Source organism: Colletotrichum fructicola (genome assembly GCF_000319635.2).
Source record: "Colletotrichum fructicola Nara gc5 chromosome Unknown KSG_Nara_v1_contig01, whole genome shotgun sequence".
Taxonomy (NCBI): domain Eukaryota; kingdom Fungi; phylum Ascomycota; class Sordariomycetes; order Glomerellales; family Glomerellaceae; genus Colletotrichum; species Colletotrichum fructicola.
Window position 1 is genome coordinate 7,607,693 of NW_027094051.1, and position 20,631 is coordinate 7,628,323.

Consider the following 20,631-nt stretch of genomic DNA (forward strand, 5'->3'; position numbering starts at 1 on the left):
CGGATTCCCACCTCGAGCACCCAAGACTCAAGGTACCTTAGGTACGCCGTATCGCAGCGGTGGCAGGTGCTGTCTGCTCTGCTGCAACTGCAACTGCATCTCGAGAGTTCCTTCCCTCGTCATTGCCAGGCGCCGTCACTGGTCCCACACCCCCTAAATTCTTCTCACCGCACCTTTGCCGGTCAGGAAAGAGCACCTCCAATCGCTGTTTCCCCCAGCAGCCAGCAGGAGCAAGAACACCCAGCGATATCAGTATCAGTACAGAGTACCTTCCATCGTTGCAGCAGGGAAAGAGCAACTGCCACTAATACAAGCAGCAGCAAGAACAGCAGAACCACCACCAGCGCCTGCCTGCCTGCTCCACGTCCGCCAGCTCATCACCACCACCACCCTCTTGACCCTCGCCGCCCGCCATCAGCCATCTGCCAGCTGCCCAACAGCAGCACACCGCACACACACACACCCATCTCTCAATCACACCCTCCTTCGCAGCGTGTCGCTGTCTCTCACCCATTTCCCGCACACCACCACATCATCATCATCGCAACACACTCCCCTCTCCTCCATCCCCATCCCCCTCCCACACCACACCTCCTCCCACACACCACACCATCACGACGACCACCTCTTCCCACCCCTCCCACCCTTGCACCCCTCTAGCGTATTCAGTGTCCCTGTCCACCACTGTCTTGCCTGTTCCACCGACATTACCAGCTCTCTGCGGTGGAGACAACGCCAAAGCCTCACTTCTGTGACTGGACGCTCTTTGCGCGGCTCATCCTGTCCTTTTCTTTAAACCACTGGTCTCGCCAGTTCGCCTTCCCCAAACCTCTTGCGATCGTCTTCCCATTCGAAGCCACAGATCCCTTGTCCATCGCCTCCAACAAACACGCCCTCTCACCAGAGTACAATCCTCGAGACCCCAACCAGAGTCACGACGATATTGCTTCGACACAACCGACAAACACAATTCCGTTTGTTGTCCAAGACAATATCCCACCCCGCCTTACCTCCACCATCGTCACTCGGGGGCCCTTGGATGTGCCATCGACAGAACGAGGCTGCAGCAATATCTCCTCGTATCACACATCACTTCCACCACTACTCTTTCGCCAGCAACAGTCCTGACTCGGACCGTTTCTTACTCCAAGCTCCAGTGAGGCCCGACACGCTTCACTCCGAATCCCGGCATACCCACCCCAGCTCTGTCATCCTCCGCCGTCTTCCGTCATCTCGCCGACGTCCTCCCATAGACGCTACAGCAACATGAATCAAAATTTCAATTATCAAGAGCTTCAACGTCAGGTGCTACAGAAGCAGCAAGAGCTGGAAAGCCTCCAAAACCTACTCCACAATGGCCCCGTGCAAGCACCTCAGACAAATCCTCTGAACCTGCTCCCGCCCCAAGGTGACTACTACGTAGAACCCGCCATCGCCCAGCAGCAGCAGCAACAACAACCACAATTCCACAATGGCATGCCCGCAGTCAGGAGATCAACAATGCCGAGGAGTAAGTCCAACATGGGCTACTCCTCCCACGCAGCCACAAGAATGATGGTAAAGCACCACCGCCGCTCGATGCTATACTTTTCATGCCGTCCGTACTAACATGCTTCCAGGAACGCAGCAGTGACATGGACTCACCACAACCAGTCAAGCGTGCGAGGGTCATGTCGCAGCAGCTCCCTCGCGCTGTCCCCATGACGGGCATGGCGAGAAGCACATCCAACCGCTCGGAAAAGTCAATTCCCTTCGTCGCAAAGGGCTCCATCGCTCCGTTGCAGACATCAAATACCCCCAACACCATGATGGATCGCTTCACCCAGTCCAGAGACGATCCTCATGTCCTGTTCCAAGCGACCCAGCCCTCGTTGCAGCGCACGCCCTCAAATCGTCGCCAGTCAAATCTCCCGAGGGTCGAGGAGAACATGCCCTACGCTGATCCCGGCGTCGGCATGAACATTGCCGACTACCTCGCAACACAAGACGAGAGCCTCCCCTCGCCGGCCATGATCCCCCCACAACCGCAGGCTTTCTTGACGGCTGATGGCCGCAACTCTCAGGCCAGCTTGGTCGCTTCGGTCTGCCCGTCGATGAGCTCCGGCACATCCGCCCCGGAGACCACCCCTTTGACGAGGGAAAACAGCTCTTTCGACCACCAATTCGAGAGCCAGTCCCTCAATGGTGCATTTGAGATGGCTCGTATCAACTCGACTCAGTCGCAACTCGACTTTGTGCCACAGGATCTTTACACCTCTGCCCCCCTCAGCACGTCCCCGAACGTCAAGTCCGAGAGCTTTCTCGCTTATGTCGGCGCTAGCCTCTCTCAGCAGCAGTATGCTCAGCAGTCGCCCATGGACGAACAATTCTTGTCTCAGGGCTCGTCTCTGATGGAACGCTCCATCTCCGCCAACAGCACCGCTTCTACAAAGTCAACCCAGGAGCGCCGCGCAAAGGATGTGTTCCAGCAGCAGATCCAGAATGCCACCCGCACCGCGCTGGCGCCCAAGCCTGCCGATGCCACCAAGCCGTCCCAGTCCGCTACCAAGAAGGAGGGCAAGGTTGCGGTGACCAAGGGCACGTACACCCGTCCCAAGCACCCCAAGGTCTACTGCGACCAATGCAATGACCACCCCGACGGCTTCCGCGGCGACCACGAGTTGCGCAGGCACATTAACGCCAAGCACGAGGGCACCATCAAGAAGTTCATCTGCCGCGACCCGGCCAAAGCCGGTCTCAAGTCAAACGTGGAGGCAATCAACCCGCTGTCCAAATGCAAGCAGTGTGTCGCTGGAAAGCATTACGGTGCCTACTACAACGCTGCTGCCCACCTGCGTCGCACCCACTTCAAGCCCAAGACCCCCCGTGGCAAGAACAAGCGGGGCGACGACGACGAGAAGCGCGGCGGCAAGGGCGGCGGTGATTGGCCTCCGATGAACGAGCTCAAGCTCTGGATGGAGGAAGTCTTTGTTACCGCCGACGATGCCGATGCCGCCGAGGCTGAGGCCCAGGAAGAGGACGAGGAAGAGGCTGTGCAGCTTGACCCCTCCATGATGGACTTTTCCCTGGGCCACATGGGCGAGAACATGTCCTACGACATGAACTTTCAGGCGTCATACCCGATGCCCGAGTTGGCCATTGACACCCAAGCCTCCTCTTTTCTGGCCGTTTCCAACATGCCGCTCTCATCTGCCTCTGAGGCATTTGCGTTCTCGCCCTTTACCTCAAACTCGCCGATGAACGGTATGTCGCACGAGACGGCCTTCTCCATCTCGTCCTCGAACACGGTTACACCCACTACATACCAAGACCCGCTTGCCGAGGGCTTCGACAGTTATGCGGTCTACTAAGAAGTCTTGAATCGCTCCGATTTGATTCTCTTCATTTATTTTTTTTTCGTTTCGTGTCACATTCTTCCCCCATTGTGGCTGGTCTGGGCGTTGGGCTTCCTTCAGGCAGTGATTGGGCTGATCGGGTCCAATTCTGCATGACGCGCACCTGCCCAACATCGCCCTCCACCACGCGGCCTACTAGGTCGAGCAAGAAAAAGAAAACACGAAAAAAAGACAGTTTCTATTACGACCGATGATCGCGCAATGACATCATGATCAATTACGGCTGTCTGGAATGTTGGCCGGGTGGAAGCACCCTTGGCAACATTGCTCAGCCCATCCACTTGTTACATCTTGTCTCTCGGTTATCTCGTTTCTTTTCGCCGGTCTTATCTCATCATCTATCATCATTTGTCGCTCGACAGTCGGTGGGGATACGTTTCACATGGCTCAGTGTTATGCGGTGACAGCATTCCACGCCTCCAACGAGCCAGTCGCTCCCGGTGGTGCAACCGGGGCTTCAAAACTGCTGTATATATATACGGCCACGTTTTCGGACCCAAGCGTCCGCGGATTCAAAAGGGCACGTGGGCGGCTGATCGGGGATGTCGCTCCCGTTGCAGACGGTACAGGCGTTGTACCTCCGCAAGGAGGCTGTTTCTACGAGTGTGATTTTTTCTGCAAGGTGTTGGGGAATTTGATTTCTGGGCAAATGTGATTTTCCAATCTTGGTGATCAGGGCTTGGGATGCCCTGCGGCGTTGTCTTCTGTATATACATTGGATCTTGGTGGGCGGTAGGGTAGACGCTCCAACGCGGAACTGCATGCATGGATGGATGGTAGGACTTGGATCGTCCTAGGGTGTATAGCACGAGCTAAAAGCCGTATCAGGTGCTCAGCACCTTTGCACTTCATACATGACCCCGATCGAGATTTGTATTGTGATGCATTTGCGTATTCCGCGTCGCTACTGGCGCCAAATTCTGTCGACTAGATATTCTGCCCACCACTCAGAGCATACGGCAGGGGAATTTCGAAAGACCTCCACCCTCCGTCATGCCTTGGCTACCCTGATGCTAGGGAATAGGTCTGCCAGTTACTAAATTCGCTTTCATCAGGTTTTGTCCCCGGCACTCGAGTCCCTTGGACGTCTTGACTGACTTGGACCTTCTAGCGCGATTCTCCTGAGCTCCGTCTGGCTTCTCGCTGGGTTCAAGTTCGAGCGATGCCACTGCCTGACTCGCGTAGAGGCTTCTAACCTAAGAGGTGTTGGCTTCCGGGCCTGCGTGTTCACCGTAACATGGAAGCTGACCGCCGGTTCTCGGATCCGGTCTTGGTGATGTGGGCCCTCCGGCTCCGGGGTTTTCTTTCGGCTAGAGCGCCGGCCGGAAATTCCAAGTTCTAGTTTGGGCCGCCCACGCTTCCAGCGCTTCGTAGTCGTGATTTCCAGACCGCGGATTACGGGTGGATGAGAGACTGTGACGATCGATTTAGTTGTGGCTTGTCAGTGCTAAGTGCGTTGGTAGCGGTTGACAGAGGTGGCGTGAGGGTAGCAGCGTACGGTGGGTCGCTTGCTGTTTTATCTGCGGTCTCTGGATGAAGATATTTTGTAACGCCATCACCGACCTTTCGAGGTCTTGACACTACGAAATGAGACAGAAGAATCTACTAGCAACAGTAGAGTTAAATGATCGACATTCGGACCAAGAGTCAAGACAAGCGAGATGGATATGAAGCAAAAAGAACTCCTCGGAGGGGAATTGAACATCTCGAAAAGACTGGCCTCAAACGCGGAATCCAACTCGGACCTAACCCCCCCCCCCAAACACGGTGTTATGCGATTTAATGGCTGAATTCTCAAGGAATCGCAGCTCACTAAGTGGAGCTTGGACGTATGAGGTAGGCAAACCACACTGCTACTGCTAGCCGAGTGACAGATACTGTTACCTGGTAGCCTGTGCACTATCGCTCCAATTACTGCTGTAGCGGGCTTTGTAATGACATGCCCCGTTCAACCAAGTGTGTGCAGTCTCTCGCGTGATGAAGCTATTCCCACCGTCTCGTCACGCCCTGCACCCCGCCGAATCGTGTGAATGACAAGCCGATATCCTCACCACTAGACTATCGAGGATTGATAGTTGTTGTTGTTCATGTCTGGCGGGCGGGCGAAGGTGGATGTGAAGCTCACGATGTCAACCCCACTTAGGTCGTGGATGTTAGGGTTGGCGGGGAAAGGGTTGCTATGGGGCGGATGGAGATGGGGTTGGCGACGAGGACTAGAAACGTGCAAATATTTGGCACAAAGTAGCCCGTGTAATCTACCCGAGTGTTTGTGAAAGCTGTTGAATGTTCTTAAGATGCTATCTTTAAGCTTACTGGTGCAAAAACGGGCACTTTTGATCGAGTCATCATCGAGTTGTAAGGTCAGATGGAGACAAAGTGGGAAGTTTTATTGATCCTGAGTACTTATTTGTAGTCCATGGGATGTCGATAGTGACTAGTTTACCCTAGAGGGCCTCTCGTTCAAGAGACCAGCTCATCCAAGAGAACCTCGTCCACCAGACCCTGGGGTCTTGCTCCGCCAACTTTGTGCTGGGTAATCTCCCACTTCTCCTCGTAGTCAGAGTAGACTGAAGGCCTCTCGGGATCCTAATGATGGTCGGCGTATCCCTTTAAGAAGAACACCTTGAGCTTTGACAAATTCTCTGTAGGGATCACGTCTCCAGGCACCTAGACGTGGAAAGCTTGTGGTTAACCACATAGTTCCTCAATCACAGATCCACAAAAGAGCGAGAAGAAATGGGAAGATAACTCACAGACACGGTTCTCCAATGTAGGTTGTCCTTTAGGTATTCGACAACATGGTCTTCTGCGAGGTGCTGGATACCCCTCCACTTGGCATCCTGGTCCACGGCACGCTGCAGTAGTTGCAAGGTCACGGGCACCTGTGCCTTCGACAATTGATCGCCACGCTTCTGCGTCTCGCAGTCCTTACACGTAACGCCAATCTTGCTCTAGTTCTTGGGGAATGTGTGGACGCTTCCAACATGGTGGATACTCGAGAGGTATTCACTCGGGGCCGAAAGCAACAAAATCAAGATTCCGTAGAAGCACGATTGGTGTTAATTTGGTGAAGCTTCAGTGAATTTGCCGATACTGAAAACTTTCAGTTTACATTATGCCGCATCTGGCTGCAAATAAATTCTTGACATGAATTCAGCAATGTGATGGAAGCGCCACTTAGTGTCCCTAATTCGACATTCAAGAGATAGCTGAACTCGAAAGCACGGGACCACCCTTGTTTTGAGGCTAAGGAAGTTCACCGTTCCCCATGACGGCATGTCCCGTTCCAAGTCACGAATGAGGTGATTCAAGTTGGCGCAGTTGACGATCCACAGTATGACCCGAAGAAGAAGTTCATCGAACTTGTCACCGAACGAATACCAGCCCGAGATAAATGAAGATGCAGGATGAGAGTCTGCGAAGCACTGACGCAATAGACGCAGAGCTGACTGAGGGGCTATCTTAGTTCGTGGGCTGGAAGCAAAGATAACCCGCCATGCCCGCGTGGCTGTCTTGGCAAGTGTTAAAGTCATCAGAAAGGAACTGGTTATGGTGCCGTCTTTCAGATATGAACATGGTTTCCTCTTGCTATTTACAATCTACCACTCTAGTCTATTATCGCAGATCAGCTCTACATCAGCCATCTCATTACCCTTCCAGACCTGCTCTCCAGAGTTTGCCGCTGCTACAACGCCCCTCAGATCGGAAATCATAGCTTCCGGTCCGCTAGCAAAAACTGCAGTACGGCCTTGAATGTTCTCGGACAGGAAAGCAGCTACAACGTCCGCCATCCTCGGGTGGCTACCACTAGCGCGGATCTCCAAGGCCTTCGCAAGACCATTTGCGCGGCTGCTACTGCTCCGGCTTGAGGATGACTGGGCGCGGTCGATGACATTCTTCTCGCTAACCTCAGAGGTGAGGCTTTCGCCCTCCTCGCGTGTTATGTGAATGGTGATGCTGATGCCGTGGCTCTTTGCGTTGGCGAGAGCATCGAGTTCGGCGCGTACCCATTCAAGATCTTGCCGGAGACGGACGGCCCAGACGAGAGCGATTCGGCGGTTGGGATTCGCAGGCTGGCGAACAAGCCAGTGGAGAGTAGGGAGGACATAGGTAATACCAGTACCGCCGGCGATGCAAAGAACGTTAGCATCGAGTGTAAGGTGGAGGGTGTGGTCCTCGCCGTAAGGCCCCTGGAGGATAACAGGTGTAGTCGTCGTTCCTGCGGCTGCCATTTGCGCAACCTTACGGGTCTCTCCCTTCTTCGCGCGGAAGATATAAGCGTGCTCGACAGCTCCGTTACGTTCAATTGGAAGATTCAGCGGGGTGAAGGGGTGGGATTGCCAAACGCTGGCTTTCGCGAAGCAGATGTAGAAGTGCTGTCCGGGCTTCCAGACATCGTGGGGATGAGAGAAATCCAGACGAACAATGTCGCCATACTGCGCGTCAGGCATGAGCGTCATCTTAGCGGGAGCGGTCTGGAAGCCCATGGTGCCATCCGGAAGATACTGATAGTGAATGAGAAACGAGCGCATAAGCCGTGCGCCGCGATCAACGAGCCAGATGGCCAGGCCAGGGACCACTGGGTATGGTATATTAGCATATTGTCGAAGCTACACAAGTAAGAGAAGAGGCAAAACCTACTGAAAACCTTCAGGGGCTGCCAGTGACCCCAACATGCGCCAATGTAGATCATCGCGAGTACATAGTGACTCTTTCGAAAGAATTCGTAGCCGGTAAGACGGACTCCCCATGGAGTGGCCAGGATGACGAGTAGAAATAGGATGATGCTAGCAACACAACCCCAAATCATGTACAACTGCTTGATCCATTTGTTGGCTACCCGGGGCTGTGGCTGGTAAAAGACACTCTCAATGATTGTCCAGCCGATCGTGTGAGCGAGAGCCTGGATCGCGATTATCCAGCCAAGCCAGCGATGCAGAAAGTTGAAGCTCTGATACGGCACGCCGGTGAGCAAGGAAAGGATGGATTCCCGCGAAGCGAGCAAGATGGAGAACGGCGTCAACGTATATGCGAGTGTACCAACTCTGTCAGACCACGCCCCAAGCCAGGACCGTCTCTGGTAAAGATTGTCATAGCCTTTCACCGGTGTCATCCAGTCTTTATACCAAATGCCAATGAAGGAGAATATGGCGAGGTAGATGGTCAACATGGCCAGAATGAGAACTTGCAGTCGGGTTGTGCGACCGAAGACGAAGCGCATAGATTCCGGGAGGGTGTAGTAGCGGCAAGTGGCCGTGGCCGCAGCCCTCAGGCGACGAAGACCACCAGCGCCAGGTGACTCCATTTTGGGCTTCTTCCGCTCTTCGCCAGACGCGGACTTGGTGATGGTGGACATAACGACGGCTTCGGCGCCGGATGGTGGCGCCCAAATGTGCCGCCCGATAGCCCATACGAAGAGAATACCGCCGAGAGTTGCCCAGATGATACCAGTGTAGAGCATGCCGCGCTCATGACCACCGTAGACGGATTCGAAGTATTCGCATGTTCCCGCGTCGTTGGTACAAGGAACTACACGGCCGGCGTAACCCCAGTAATCGACAATCCCGCCATTGCTAATGTTCTGGGACTGATAGCCTTGTCGGCGGAAGACGCCGTGTAGCAGCGAGTCTGCCGCTGAAGTTTCTTCGTCCATTGCGGGTGTCTGAAGTTGGGAGGTAGGAACCGGCAAGGGGCCTCGGAGGCTTAGTTGACGTTGGAGAGGCAGACAGTAGGATATATGGTTTGTGCCCGTCTCTCCTGTCTGCAGGTTATCCACACCATCCTAACGCGAAAGTGAGTCCACCACAAGTCGACATGAGAAATCTCGCGCTGGGCTCTTGATTATGACTAAAAGAAATCGGCGAAAGTCTACCATACCGAGGCCGGACGCCATCCGAATCTTCGCCAAGTCTAAACCAACGGAGCCGGAGACCGGCTAACAGGGTTTACAGTTTGTGTAGATGTGGCGACGGTGGAAAGAAATAGGAAACTTGGCGAGCAAGTTTGAGCAAGTTTGTTGGCTTGATAGGGGCCGGATTGGATTAAACGTTCCTTGACAGCGTCGCAATCAGCGGGCCCGTGGGGCCCCGCCTACCGGGCTTGCCTCTTCAGATCCACGGTCCCGCGCGGCCGGCCGGACGTGAAGCCAATCCTGTCGTCTCGAAAGCAGTCAGTGACCACGAGGAGCGTAAAATGAACGCATGTAAGAGGTTTGATAGTGTTGTCCGGTGACGCCATCGACGCATCTAGAACGGTAGTGAGGCCCCAAATGACCTGAACCAGAATACTGCATACCTTATGCATGGTACCCGGCACGGTTCCGGGTCGGAGGGATACGACTTTGATGGAAACTGATCAAGCAGTAAGTTCAAAATAAAAGAACAATTATTCCGAGCTGCCCAAGGATTGGTCGTATTCGTACATAAGACGACACGTGGGCCCCCTGCTTGCCTGCTTTATTCCATATTGGTCTGCTGAATCATTTCGTGGCACTGAAAAGACCTCACAGTATCTTCCGTCAACCTTTTCTCACTCGCGGCAAGTGAAGGTGTTCGATCCTCTCCACGCCTGATTCTCACACGATTCCTTCCACGATCTTGCCTCTACTCCGGTCAATTCACGCAAGTTTTCATCATGGATCACGGCAGCGCAGACACGGCGGACTGCAAGGTCTCAGTACGTTCTTCCGTGCCATGATCTCGCTAGGTACTGATAGACTGACACCTTTTTCCCGTAACAGATGCTATGGAACTGGAACACGATCGACGCCTGCTTTCTCTCGTCATCATGGCAGATTCGAAACCGCGGTATGATGGCAGCTTCCTGCATTGGCGTAGTCCTACTCGTCGTTATGCTCGAGGTCCTGCGCATCATGAGCAAGAAATACGACAGTCTTATACTCGCTCAGATGCGTCGCAGAGGACAGGCCGTTCTCGCTGCTTCCGCATCTGCCGTCGACCATGATGATGGCAAAGAGGGCTCCGCTCGCTCAACTGCCGCCCCATCGCTAGCTTCCCGCAAATTCGTCATGCGCGCTTCTCCCGTCCAGCAGATTCTACGTGCCATTCTACACGCGGTGACGTTTGGCGTTGCATACGTCGTTATGCTGCTGGCTATGTACTTCAACGGGTACATCATTATTTCAATCATCATTGGCGCGGGTCTCGGGAAATACCTCACTGACTGGCTCTCATGTACTGTCGGGGAACAGGAGCTTCAGTCCAAGGCGGAGGGTATTGATGAGACGACTGTGTGTTGCCAGTAGCAATACCCGCTTGGGGAGGAAATGGATCAGAAATCATCCTGTTGTTAGCCGTACTATTATCGCGCTAGCTCATGCATGGGCTTGGTTGTATTCAATGGTGCATTTACGACAGAGAATCGATGAGGTAAATGAAAGTGTGCTTGAGGAATAATCCACGCTTTTCGAAGTTCTTTGAGAACGCGTCTGAGCTGTCTGAGTGGTCATGATTCCGTTTATTTGACAGATACTTAGCCTATTTTTCCTGTGCTAGAGCTCCTACTTTTCCTGTGGTTCTACACCTTACCCTGCTTTACTATCGTTATCGTTCTTATAACTTTCCTGGTTATCGTCGTTGTCGTTATCATTTTTATCGTCCTCCTAGTGGTGATCAGCTTTGTTGTCGTCGTCATTATCATCGTCCTCTTCATTCGTAGTACAAGTATTCAATCAAGTACACGGGCAGAAATAGCCGAATAGACGGTCTCTTGTGTGACTTGATTGAAAGCCAGATTCAAACTTAAAGCCTATGTTAGTAGCAGAAAGCATCAGGGGATGACATATCGAAGTCCGCACCGCCATTTTTCCGAACCAAGGATGCGGCCATCAGCCTTTCCATCTTATCGCGGAGCACAACTCAGTGTGGCACAGCAATGGGCTGAGCTTGCTTTTGGGGGCCACTCATTGCCCACGGCTATGAAAGTGCATTTTTTGTCGAATAGGGTTTGCAGGTTCATTGTTGACGAGATCACCGGTTGGCTGTCGGAAAACCACCTGAACATGGCATAGCTGCATGTAAGCGCCAAGTCCACCAGCCCCTCTCCCAGCTTTCAAGGGTCACAGCCTGATCTTCAGTTGTTTACACTGTCTTTCTTTTTTCCCCGTTCTCCTTCTTTGCCGCTGAATACTAAGACGAAGTCCGATCGCATTACCGGGTCAAGACTCTCGTCGATGACTACCGTATACAGATTTCGGAGACAACGTCTGCTGGTTCAATTGCAATCTCTCTGTTTCAATTTTCTCGATTAACCACGGCATCCGACAATATGAAGAAACTTGATAGTCCAGAATTCTACACGATTGCCTGGATCGCAGCGCTGCCTATCGAACGAGCGGCGGCAGAAGCCATGCTCGACGAGCAGCACGGACAACCAGATGGCTTTTCTCGAAATCCAAGCGATCCGAATTCATATACTTGGGGTCACATAGGAGAGCACAACATCGTGATTGTGTCTCTCGCGGCTGGCGTCTATGGACTAGGGTCGGCTGCTGCTACTGCCTCAAGCTTATCTTCATCTTTGCCTGCTATTCGAATTGGCCTGCTTGTTGGAATTGGTGGCGGTATTGCTCGGCCAGACGAGGATCATGACATCCGCCTGGGAGACGTGGTGGTTAGCCAGCCTGACGGAACTACAGGCGGAGTTTGCCAATACGACTTGGTGAAGGCGAAGCCTGGAGATGTTCGTGAGCGAAAGGGCTTTTTGGCGTCACCCCCACGCGTCCTACTGAATGCTCTTGCGAACATTCAGTCAGTTCATGAACGCAAGGACTCCGAAATCCCGCGTTTCCTGGAAGACATGCTGGAGGCTTACCCCAAGATGGCCAAGAAGACCAAAACGAACCCTGGCTATACCCATCAGGGATTCGAGAACGACCGTCTCTTCCAGTCATCATATGGGCATGTCACTGGTCAAGATTGTCGCAGCTGCGGGACGGCTGAAGAGGTCCAACGTGAGGAACGAGAATCAACGGATCCCGAGATCCATTACGGCATCATCGCATCTGGGAATACACTGGTGAAAGACGCCGCTGCTCGAGATCAAATCCTTGCCGATATTGGGGAAGACTGTATCTGTTTTGAGATGGAAGCTGCGGGTCTGATGAACCATTTTCCATGTCTCGTTATACGCGGTATCTGCGACTATTCGGACTCTCATAAGAACGACCGTTGGCAACGTTACGCGTCGGGCACTGCCGCTGCTTACGCCAAAGAGCTTCTCTCTTACGTTCCGGCTGCTGAGATTCATGAGACTAAGCGGGCGTTGGAGATCCTTCAGTCAGGTTAGTTCGTCTTTAGACATCGGGCTTTTTCAAAATCTCAATACCTTATCTTGGGAAATAATGCTTCAAGTTTGTTGGGAAATCAAAGATGTAAGGGGACTAATTCCGGTTACTAGTCAATGAGAAAATGGGTGCTACACAAGAGACCACACTCTCGGTGAAAGCTACAGTTGACGCCATGAAACTCGACTCCCATAGCCAAAAGATCCAAAAATGGCTTGCCGCTCCTAACCCAAACACGAATGCGAACCATGCCAGAGAATTAAGGCATGCTGGAACCGGTGCTTGGCTTCTGGAGAATCCGGCCTTTAAGAACTGGATCTCCGGGGCTTGCAAACAATTGTGGCTCTGTGGCATGCCCGGATGTGGCAAGACGGTTCTGAGCACAACGATCCTAGATCGACTCATCGAGGACAACGGTCTAATCATATTGAGCTTCTTCTTCGATTTCAGAGATCCCAGGAAACAGAACAAAAATGGACTATTGCGATCTCTAGCCCTCCAACTATATCAAGGCGGACACGACTCGGCGGGACACCTCGAAAATTCGCTTCGAGAGCACAAAGATGGGTACGAAAGGCCAACCACCACCACACTTGAAGAAGTTGTCCAAAGTATATTATCAGCGCAGTCCAAAGTCTCAATTGTCCTCGACGCCTTGGATGAGTCCACTCAAAGAGAGGAAATTCTCTCGTGGCTAAAAGTCGTGTTTTCTCATCCGCAACTTCAACACGTTCAAATTATATACACAAGTCGGGGAGAAGCCGAGTTTATAGGCTTTATCCCCAACTTAATTGGAAATCAATGTTGTCTTTCTCTCGACGAAGGAGCTGTCGATACTGACATCCAATCTTATGTCATGACTAGGACGCAAAGTGACCCTGGCTTCACCGAGAAGAGGTTGTCTAAGGATCTACTTCGGCGAATACATCGTAGAGTTGGGAATGGGGCAAAAGGAATGTGCGTTTCAAGCATCTACCGTATAATTCAAATATTTTCTGAGGCAAGATTCTGATCTCAGTCTTAGGTTCCGATGGGCAGCATGCCAGCTCGACAGCCTTGCCAAATGCTACAGTCCGAACGAGATTGGTAACACCCTCGACAGATTGCCTGCTACCTTGGAAGAGACGTACGATCGTACCGTACACAATATCCCACAAAAATACATGAGGAGCGCTATGCGCCTCTTGCAATTCATCGTTCACGCGAAACGCCCTTTGACTTTGAAAGAGGCTGTTGAAATTGTCGCCACGGAGATCGAAGATGAAGAGCCGCGTTTCGATATCAACTGCAGAGTATTTGTCGACAGTGACATTCTACGTCATTGCACTAGTTTGGTTTCAGTGGTGCCCGTTGAAACTGAATTGGAAACGATTCAAGAATTGCACCTTGCGCACTTTTCAGTGAAGGAGTATTTCTTGAGCCAGAAAAATTTTGAACGAATAAATGCTAGCATAACCATCACAAAGGCATGCCTAGTTTATCTAAGGGATATTCATGGCCATCGATGGAAGTTGGCAGAGGAATATCCCTTCGCAACATATGCCGCGCAAGTCTGGTTGGACTTTGCCGCTGCCGCTGAATCATCCGAAGACGTTTCAGCAATCATAGTCAACTTTTTACGATCAGAGAAGGCTTTCCAACGGTGGAATTTCTTGCACGAAGCAGACCAGGGATGGGCAGGTGGCCCTAGAGGATCAGTGCTGTATTATGCTTGTGTCGGTGGACTCTTAAAGGCTGCGAGGGCGATCATCGACAGAGGGGTGGACGTCAATGCTCTAGAGGGAGGTCATTGCGGGAATGCACTCCAGGCAGCTGCTTTTAATGGTCATTCGGACGTTGTACAGCTGCTCTTGAACAAGGGCGCAAATGCAAATGTCCAATGCGGGGAATACGGAAATGCACTCCAGGCGGCCAGCTACAGAGGTCACCTGGACGTCGCGCGCCTACTTCTCGAAGAGGGCGCAATCATCAACGCTCAAGGTGGAAGATTTGAAACTGCCCTCCAAGCGGCTTCTAAGAGCGGTCATCTAGATGTTGTTGGACTACTCCTACACAAAGATGCGAACGTAAACATTCAAGGTGAAGCAAACGGGAATGCTCTCGCAGCGGCCTCGAGTGGCGGTCATATCAGAATTGTGGAACTACTCCTCAATCATGGCGCAGACATCAACGCGCCAGGAGGCTTCGATGGAAGCGCACTCCAGACCGCATCTTCCCATGGACATATCGGTATTGTGAAAATGCTGCTCAAACAGGGAGCAGATGTTCACATGCAGACACGTGGCTACGGAAACGCACTGAACGGAGCGTGTGCGCGTGGTAACCTCGAAGTGGTGCAGCTTCTACTCGACAAGGGTGCTGATATCCACACACAAGGCGGTTTCATAGGCAATGCGCTCCACGCGGCAGCATACGGTGGTAATGAGGAGATTGTGAAGATGCTGGTCGACCGTGGAGCTGACGTGCACGCCACTGGTGGACAATTTGGCAGCGCTCTGCAGGCTGCATGTTGGGGTGGCCATGAGAAGGCCGTGAGGACGATAATCAACCTTGGGGCGAATGTCAACGCCCAAGGCGGAGAGTATGGAAGTCCTCTCCATGCCGCCTGCCATAGCCGTAACGGGATGATCGCCAAGGTTTTGATGGAATTCGATGTCGACAAAAGCCTGGTGCTTCGAAGTTACCACAAGATCCTAGATGCGGCGTGCCACAATGACAGAGAGGATGTGTTGAAGCGTTTAGTCGACTTGGGCGTGAAGATCGCAAACAGCGGTCTTGATAAGTATCTAAAGACTGCTTGTGCTTTTGGCAGTGGTAGCATCATCAAACCATTGGTCGACATGGGCGCAAATGTCAACTCTCAGGGCGGCAAGCATGGTAGCCCTCTTCAAGCCGCATGCAAAAGCGGGAACAGGAAAACCGTGCAGTGCCTGGTCAGTTTGGGCGCGGATGTCAACATTGCGACCAAATTTGGCAGCGCCCTTCACACTGCGGCCCATAACGGCAACCAATGCATCGTTGAGATGCTTATTGATCTGGGTGCAGACGTGAACGCACGCGGGTCGGGTTCAGTCAAGGCAACTAACAGTCTTTTTGCTGCCTCATACCGTGGCCATAGCAAGGTTGTCAGGACCCTTCTCAGTAATGGAGCTGAGGTTTCGCCACAGGACAATAAAGGAAGGACGCCGCTTCACGTCGCAGCATCAAATGGGCACATCGAAACAGCTACAATACTCATCGAAGCAGGAGCTGATGTCAACTCTGCTCCATCTGATTCGGTATGGACACCATTAACCACGGCGAGCGCCGTTGGAAACGTAGAGATTGTGAAACTACTGCTCGCAAACGGTGCCAGCATCTCAATTACAGATAAGAAGGGACAAACACCACTTCACAAAGCAATATCTGGTGGGAGCGTCCAAGTAGTGAGACTGCTGCTTGAAAACGGCGCTGGTAGTCCAGTCACTACCACCAAAGAAAAAAGGATGCATTTATTACAAAAGGCTTCATCAAAAGGGCACGTCGAGATAGTAAGACTGCTTCTCGAGAAGGGTTTCAATGCCTCGGTTGAAAATGAAAAAGGACGGACGCCATTGTACATAGCATCCTGCTATGGGCAAGCCGAGGTGGTGACACTGCTGCTTGAGAAAGGTTTTAGTACCTCAACTGCGAATAAGAGAGGATGGACGCCGCTTTTTGCAGCATCCTCCTATGGGCACGTCAAGGTGGTAAAATTACTCCTTGACAGCGGGGCTGATACGTCATTGGTTACTGAGTACGGATGGACACCGCTACATGCAGCATCCTCCACCGGAAAGATTGAAATAGTGAACCTCCTTCTTGAAAGGAAGGCCGATATCTCAAGGGCCACTGATAGGGGGCTGGAACCGCTACATATAGCATCCTTTTATGGCTTCGCAAACATCGTTTCCCGCCTCCTCGATACAGGCGAAGTTCTTCCCGACGACAAGAATGTCAGATACGGTCAGACTCCTCTTTACTATGCCGCTGGAGAAGGCCACGAGTCACTTGTAAAGCTACTTCTTGAAGACCCTCGCGTCAACGTCGATTCAAAGGACTCGATTGGTCGTACAGCATTGTTTTCTGCGGCGGCAGAAGGACGTGGAGCCGTGGTCGACGTCCTCATGAATCACCATGCTTCTGTCAACTCCACGGACTACTACGAATCAACCCCGCTGTCAATGGCGGCACGAAGAGGGCACTCGGAGGTCGTCAAGAAGCTCTTAGCAGCCGGTGCAACGAGCATCAACAGGGACTGTTTCCACCGGACCCCGCTTTGGTGGGCAAAAAGACAGAGAAAGTCTGCTGTCGTGGAAATTTTGAACCAAAGCGGACCTGGGCTAGTTGTGCCCTTGGATGAGGGGACAGATCCGGAGGTCGTTGCCGAGAGATCTCAAGTTCATTCACGAAGATCCTGCGATATTTGCATCCTAGCCATTCCACAGGATTGCAATTACTACAATTGTCCAAATTGCAACGGCGGCGATTTCGACATATGCGAAGATTGTTTCGCGTCCGGCGGCCGTTGTCTCGAGGAATCACATGCAACGACATTCAGGAATGCAGAAATTGGAGATGAATCAGTTGAAGACTCAAAGAGCAATTCTAACTTCAGTGAATAAAGACACGTTTGCAAAGAGTTGCAGAAGTAGCTAGTGGTGTGGTATGGAGCCACAACACTCTTGATGTACCTTGATGATAGAACGTGATGACCAATAGTTGGTTCAGGCGATTGATAGTGCTGAGACCGTATTAGCAGAGCACAAATATCCATGTATAGTAGTCAAGATATACACAAAGTGCCGGGTGTTAATGCAGATTATTCTCAGTGAATGCAATTCACTTTGCTGATGAATATGATGAATATCGCCACAAGGAAACGTGCGTTATGAGTTGAGCTTGAATACCAAAACAAATGCTTTTGGTAGTGAAGGAGAAGGTGAGAATAGGAAGAACAGGGTAATCTGAGATGAACATTGCCGGCTCCGGGAGTTGGTAGGTCTGGGTTCCGGTTGGGCTCCACAGCGGCCCGGGTGCTGCCACCGAAAGTGGGACACACGTTTGCTACCTACCTAGGACACTAGTAATCTGTTCGGGGCAGCGCAATTTTGTTCATTGACTAAAGCATGGAAGCGATTAAACATAATAATTCGACAAATGTGGTTCTCGCATGAACTAAGATACCACGCAGAAGGTAGAAAAATAAAAAACAAAGACCTCCAAACGTATCACGTGATACTCTCCTCCGTATTCAGAGGTCGACCCCCCACCTATCCGGGCGGAGAAACTTCGGCTATCTTATCTCGATGGGACCCTGTCCGTTGATGACACCTGTGAGCTACGAACCGCTTGGCCAATGCGCCAGCGCGATCGTCTAAGCAACTTGAGGGTCGCCAAACCGACGACGGCACTTCTCAACTTCCTCCTTTTGGTCTACATGTGAGGAAATTTACAGCATACACGGCATCATGCGCCGTCTCAATTTGGTCCTGCTGGCGACAGTCCAGCTGTGCGGTGCCCGCCACCCCGGCTTCAGCATCCACGACGACCTCGTGGCCTATCCTCAGGTACGTCCAGAGCAATGCGCAAGGTGAAGCTTTCGGAGAACGACGTCTAATTATCGCGCACAACAGTACGAGATAGTCTTCTCAGAATCATTCATCCCAGAACACGAAGCGCAGGCTCTGCTCGACCGCACGAACCCCCCGCACCCAGCCTACTCCGCCGACTTCTCGACAGCCTCCGACGTCTCCCAGAATGTCCGCGAAGCCGCCGACGCAGACGGCGGCCCCGAGCCCGAGGTGTTTGAGCGATACGAGGTCATGAACATGAACCCTGCCAAGTATCTCTGCTCGATCCCCATCCTGGAACCCCAGACGCCAGAGAATCACACCGCGACGGAGCTCGCGAAGCAGGAGGAGGCGCGCGAGCTGGCCAAGGCTTCCGCGCATGGATGGGAGCTGCTCAACGAGCTCGACGGCAACTGCCTGTACTTCATGTCGGGCTGGTGGAGCTACAGCTTCTGCTACAACCGCGATGTCACCCAATTTCACGCCCTTCCCACGGTGCCGAATGGCCAACCACCTGTCCGCGACCCTCACACGGCGGAGTACGTCCTGGGTAGAGCCAGCAAGTCGCCCAGCCAGCGCCAGCAGACTCAGGGACAGCAGCAGCAACAACAGCAGCAGCAACAGCAGAAGCAGCAGCAGACGACAAAGTCAGGAGACCCGCCGGCAAACACGGACCTCCAGATCAAAGGTGACCAGCGATACCTTGTCCAGAGATTGGACGGAGGCACAATCTGCGATCTTACGGGTCGCGAGCGCACGATCGAGGTGCAATATCACTGCGTGCCAGGCATGAAGGGCGATCGCATCGGCTGGATCAAGGAAGTGACCACATGTGCCTACCTGATGGTGGTCAACACCCCCCGCCTCTGCGACGACGTGGCCTTCCTGCCGCCTAGGGCAACGAGCGCGAACCCCATCAGCTGCCAGCTCATCATTCCCGCCGACAACCCCGCGGCACAAGCCGAATGGCACCGCCTGAAGACGCTGGAGGCGCAGGAGGCGATGGTGGGTCAGGCAGGCCAGGACCCCGGCGCCAAGGGCAGCGAGCAGGAATTGCTGCAGCAGCAGCAGCAGCAGCCCGGCGGCGACGGCCAGCAGCAGCAGGACCCCAACGTCAGGGATAGAGCGCAGAAGGGTGTCAATGTGGGCGGTGTCATTGTCGGCGCCCGCAATGTGCTGGCTGACGCGGACGAGGAGGGCAAGCCCCCTGCCAAGCTGGCGCCCCCGCGGAGCTACCTGCCTGGCCGCAACCAGGGCCCTTTGGTTGAGATTATCGCTAGCGCCAAGAGCAAGGCGAATGGTGGGGAGGTGAAGGTGCTCAACCAGGAGGAGCTCGAGAAGATGGACCTGAGCCCGGAGCTGGTGGAGGAGATGAGGGCCGAACTGGAGAAGATTGCCGGTGATAAGGGTTGGAAGCTCGAGGTGGTTGAGCAACCGGGCGACCCACGAGAGATCCGAGGCATTGTTGACCACAAAGACGAGGATGGGGAGGGCAAAGGGAAGAAGGCTGGCAAGGACGAGCAGCAGGAGGGCAGCGAGGAGCAGTTCTTCAAGGAGGAGCTCTGAGAAAGATTCTATATAGCATTGGCGTTTGGCATGTATGTTCTGTATCGATACACCACCGAGGCGAATTGCAGAGATTCACTACGCAACATCGTCGTCCCAGATTCTCACCTTGTTGTCTCTCTTAGCTTCTGCCCCCAACGTGTTGTCTCCCAGCGGTGTTGGCTCCCGTCAGATTTTCTCCCTCGTCTCTGCGTGCGTCGGTTGCAGCCGTATTTCCTGGAGTTTTTACCCCTGAGGTGTAGGGCTCGGGAACACCTTCCAGGCCCTCTTGGCCAGAAATCCTTCGGCATTGGCGTCTGCCCTTCGGAAGCTCAACCCGAGCAGCTTTGCGTTGGGCAGTCGGGACGGACAACTCGGAGATATGATGGTATATAGCGGCATCCCGATGATACCGGCGTGTTGATGCCGGATGTGCCAAAAAAGCTGATACCGGCAGTTGGTTCTGACCGTCAACGTCTCATCGTCACATCGCGCGCAACGCCGGAAACATGCTGCCCAGCTCGTGCTTTTCGCTACCCTTTGTGCTTCGTGTTCCTGCGGCTTGGCAGGTTGTTGGCTCCCATCTCCGCAGCGCTGGGTGCGCCATCTCCGCATCGTAACTTTCCATCATGACGATCCTTCATTCCTTTGTCCGGGGCAGGCAGGCAGATTGTGCCTCTCGTTTTGGCAGTTGGATAGTCCACCGCGCTCAGACGTGCCATCGCTTCATCAGTAATTCCTGCAGATGAAAAGTGAAAATGTCAAGTATCATAAGGGTAGGGAAGGGGGGAAAATA

At 53.0% G+C, this 20,631-nt stretch overlaps 5 protein-coding genes across 5 annotated transcripts; 4 read left to right on the forward strand and 1 right to left on the reverse strand.

Moving 5' to 3' along the window:
- Positions 1 to 1,266: 1,266 nt before the first annotated feature.
- On the forward strand, positions 1,267 to 3,350 carry CGGC5_v002172 (uncharacterized protein; the record flags this gene model as incomplete). Its single annotated transcript, XM_032035134.1, has 2 exons — positions 1,267 to 1,557; positions 1,620 to 3,350. The coding sequence occupies 2 exons, from the start codon at positions 1,267 to 1,269 to the stop codon at positions 3,348 to 3,350; spliced, it is 2,022 nt and encodes a 673-aa protein (XP_031885775.1).
- A 2,631-nt stretch (positions 3,351 to 5,981) lies between these two features.
- Positions 5,982 to 9,048, reverse strand: FRE2-0 (Ferric/cupric reductase transmembrane component 2; the record flags this gene model as incomplete). The annotated part of the gene is made up of 4 exons (XM_032035135.2): positions 5,982 to 6,062; positions 6,149 to 6,346; positions 7,031 to 7,974; positions 8,037 to 9,048. The coding sequence occupies 4 exons, from the start codon at positions 9,046 to 9,048 to the stop codon at positions 5,982 to 5,984; spliced, it is 2,235 nt and encodes a 744-aa protein (XP_031885776.2).
- A 980-nt stretch (positions 9,049 to 10,028) lies between these two features.
- On the forward strand, positions 10,029 to 10,659 carry CTR4 (Copper transport protein CTR4; the record flags this gene model as incomplete). The annotated part of the gene is made up of 2 exons (XM_032035136.1): positions 10,029 to 10,070; positions 10,135 to 10,659. 2 exons carry the CDS (start codon positions 10,029 to 10,031, stop codon positions 10,657 to 10,659), a joined length of 567 nt encoding a protein of 188 aa, XP_031885777.1.
- Positions 10,660 to 11,681: 1,022 nt separating this feature from the next.
- On the forward strand, positions 11,682 to 16,125 carry ANK3-2-1 (Ankyrin-3; the record flags this gene model as incomplete). Its single annotated transcript, XM_032035137.1, has 5 exons — positions 11,682 to 12,696; positions 12,813 to 13,266; positions 13,564 to 13,656; positions 13,724 to 15,977; positions 16,099 to 16,125. The coding sequence occupies 5 exons, from the start codon at positions 11,682 to 11,684 to the stop codon at positions 16,123 to 16,125; spliced, it is 3,843 nt and encodes a 1,280-aa protein (XP_031885778.1).
- A 2,063-nt stretch (positions 16,126 to 18,188) lies between these two features.
- Positions 18,189 to 19,856, forward strand: CGGC5_v002176 (Protein OS-9-like protein; the record flags this gene model as incomplete). The annotated part of the gene is made up of 2 exons (XM_032035138.1): positions 18,189 to 18,287; positions 18,354 to 19,856. 2 exons carry the CDS (start codon positions 18,189 to 18,191, stop codon positions 19,854 to 19,856), a joined length of 1,602 nt encoding a protein of 533 aa, XP_031885771.1.
- Positions 19,857 to 20,631: the final 775 nt, after the last annotated feature.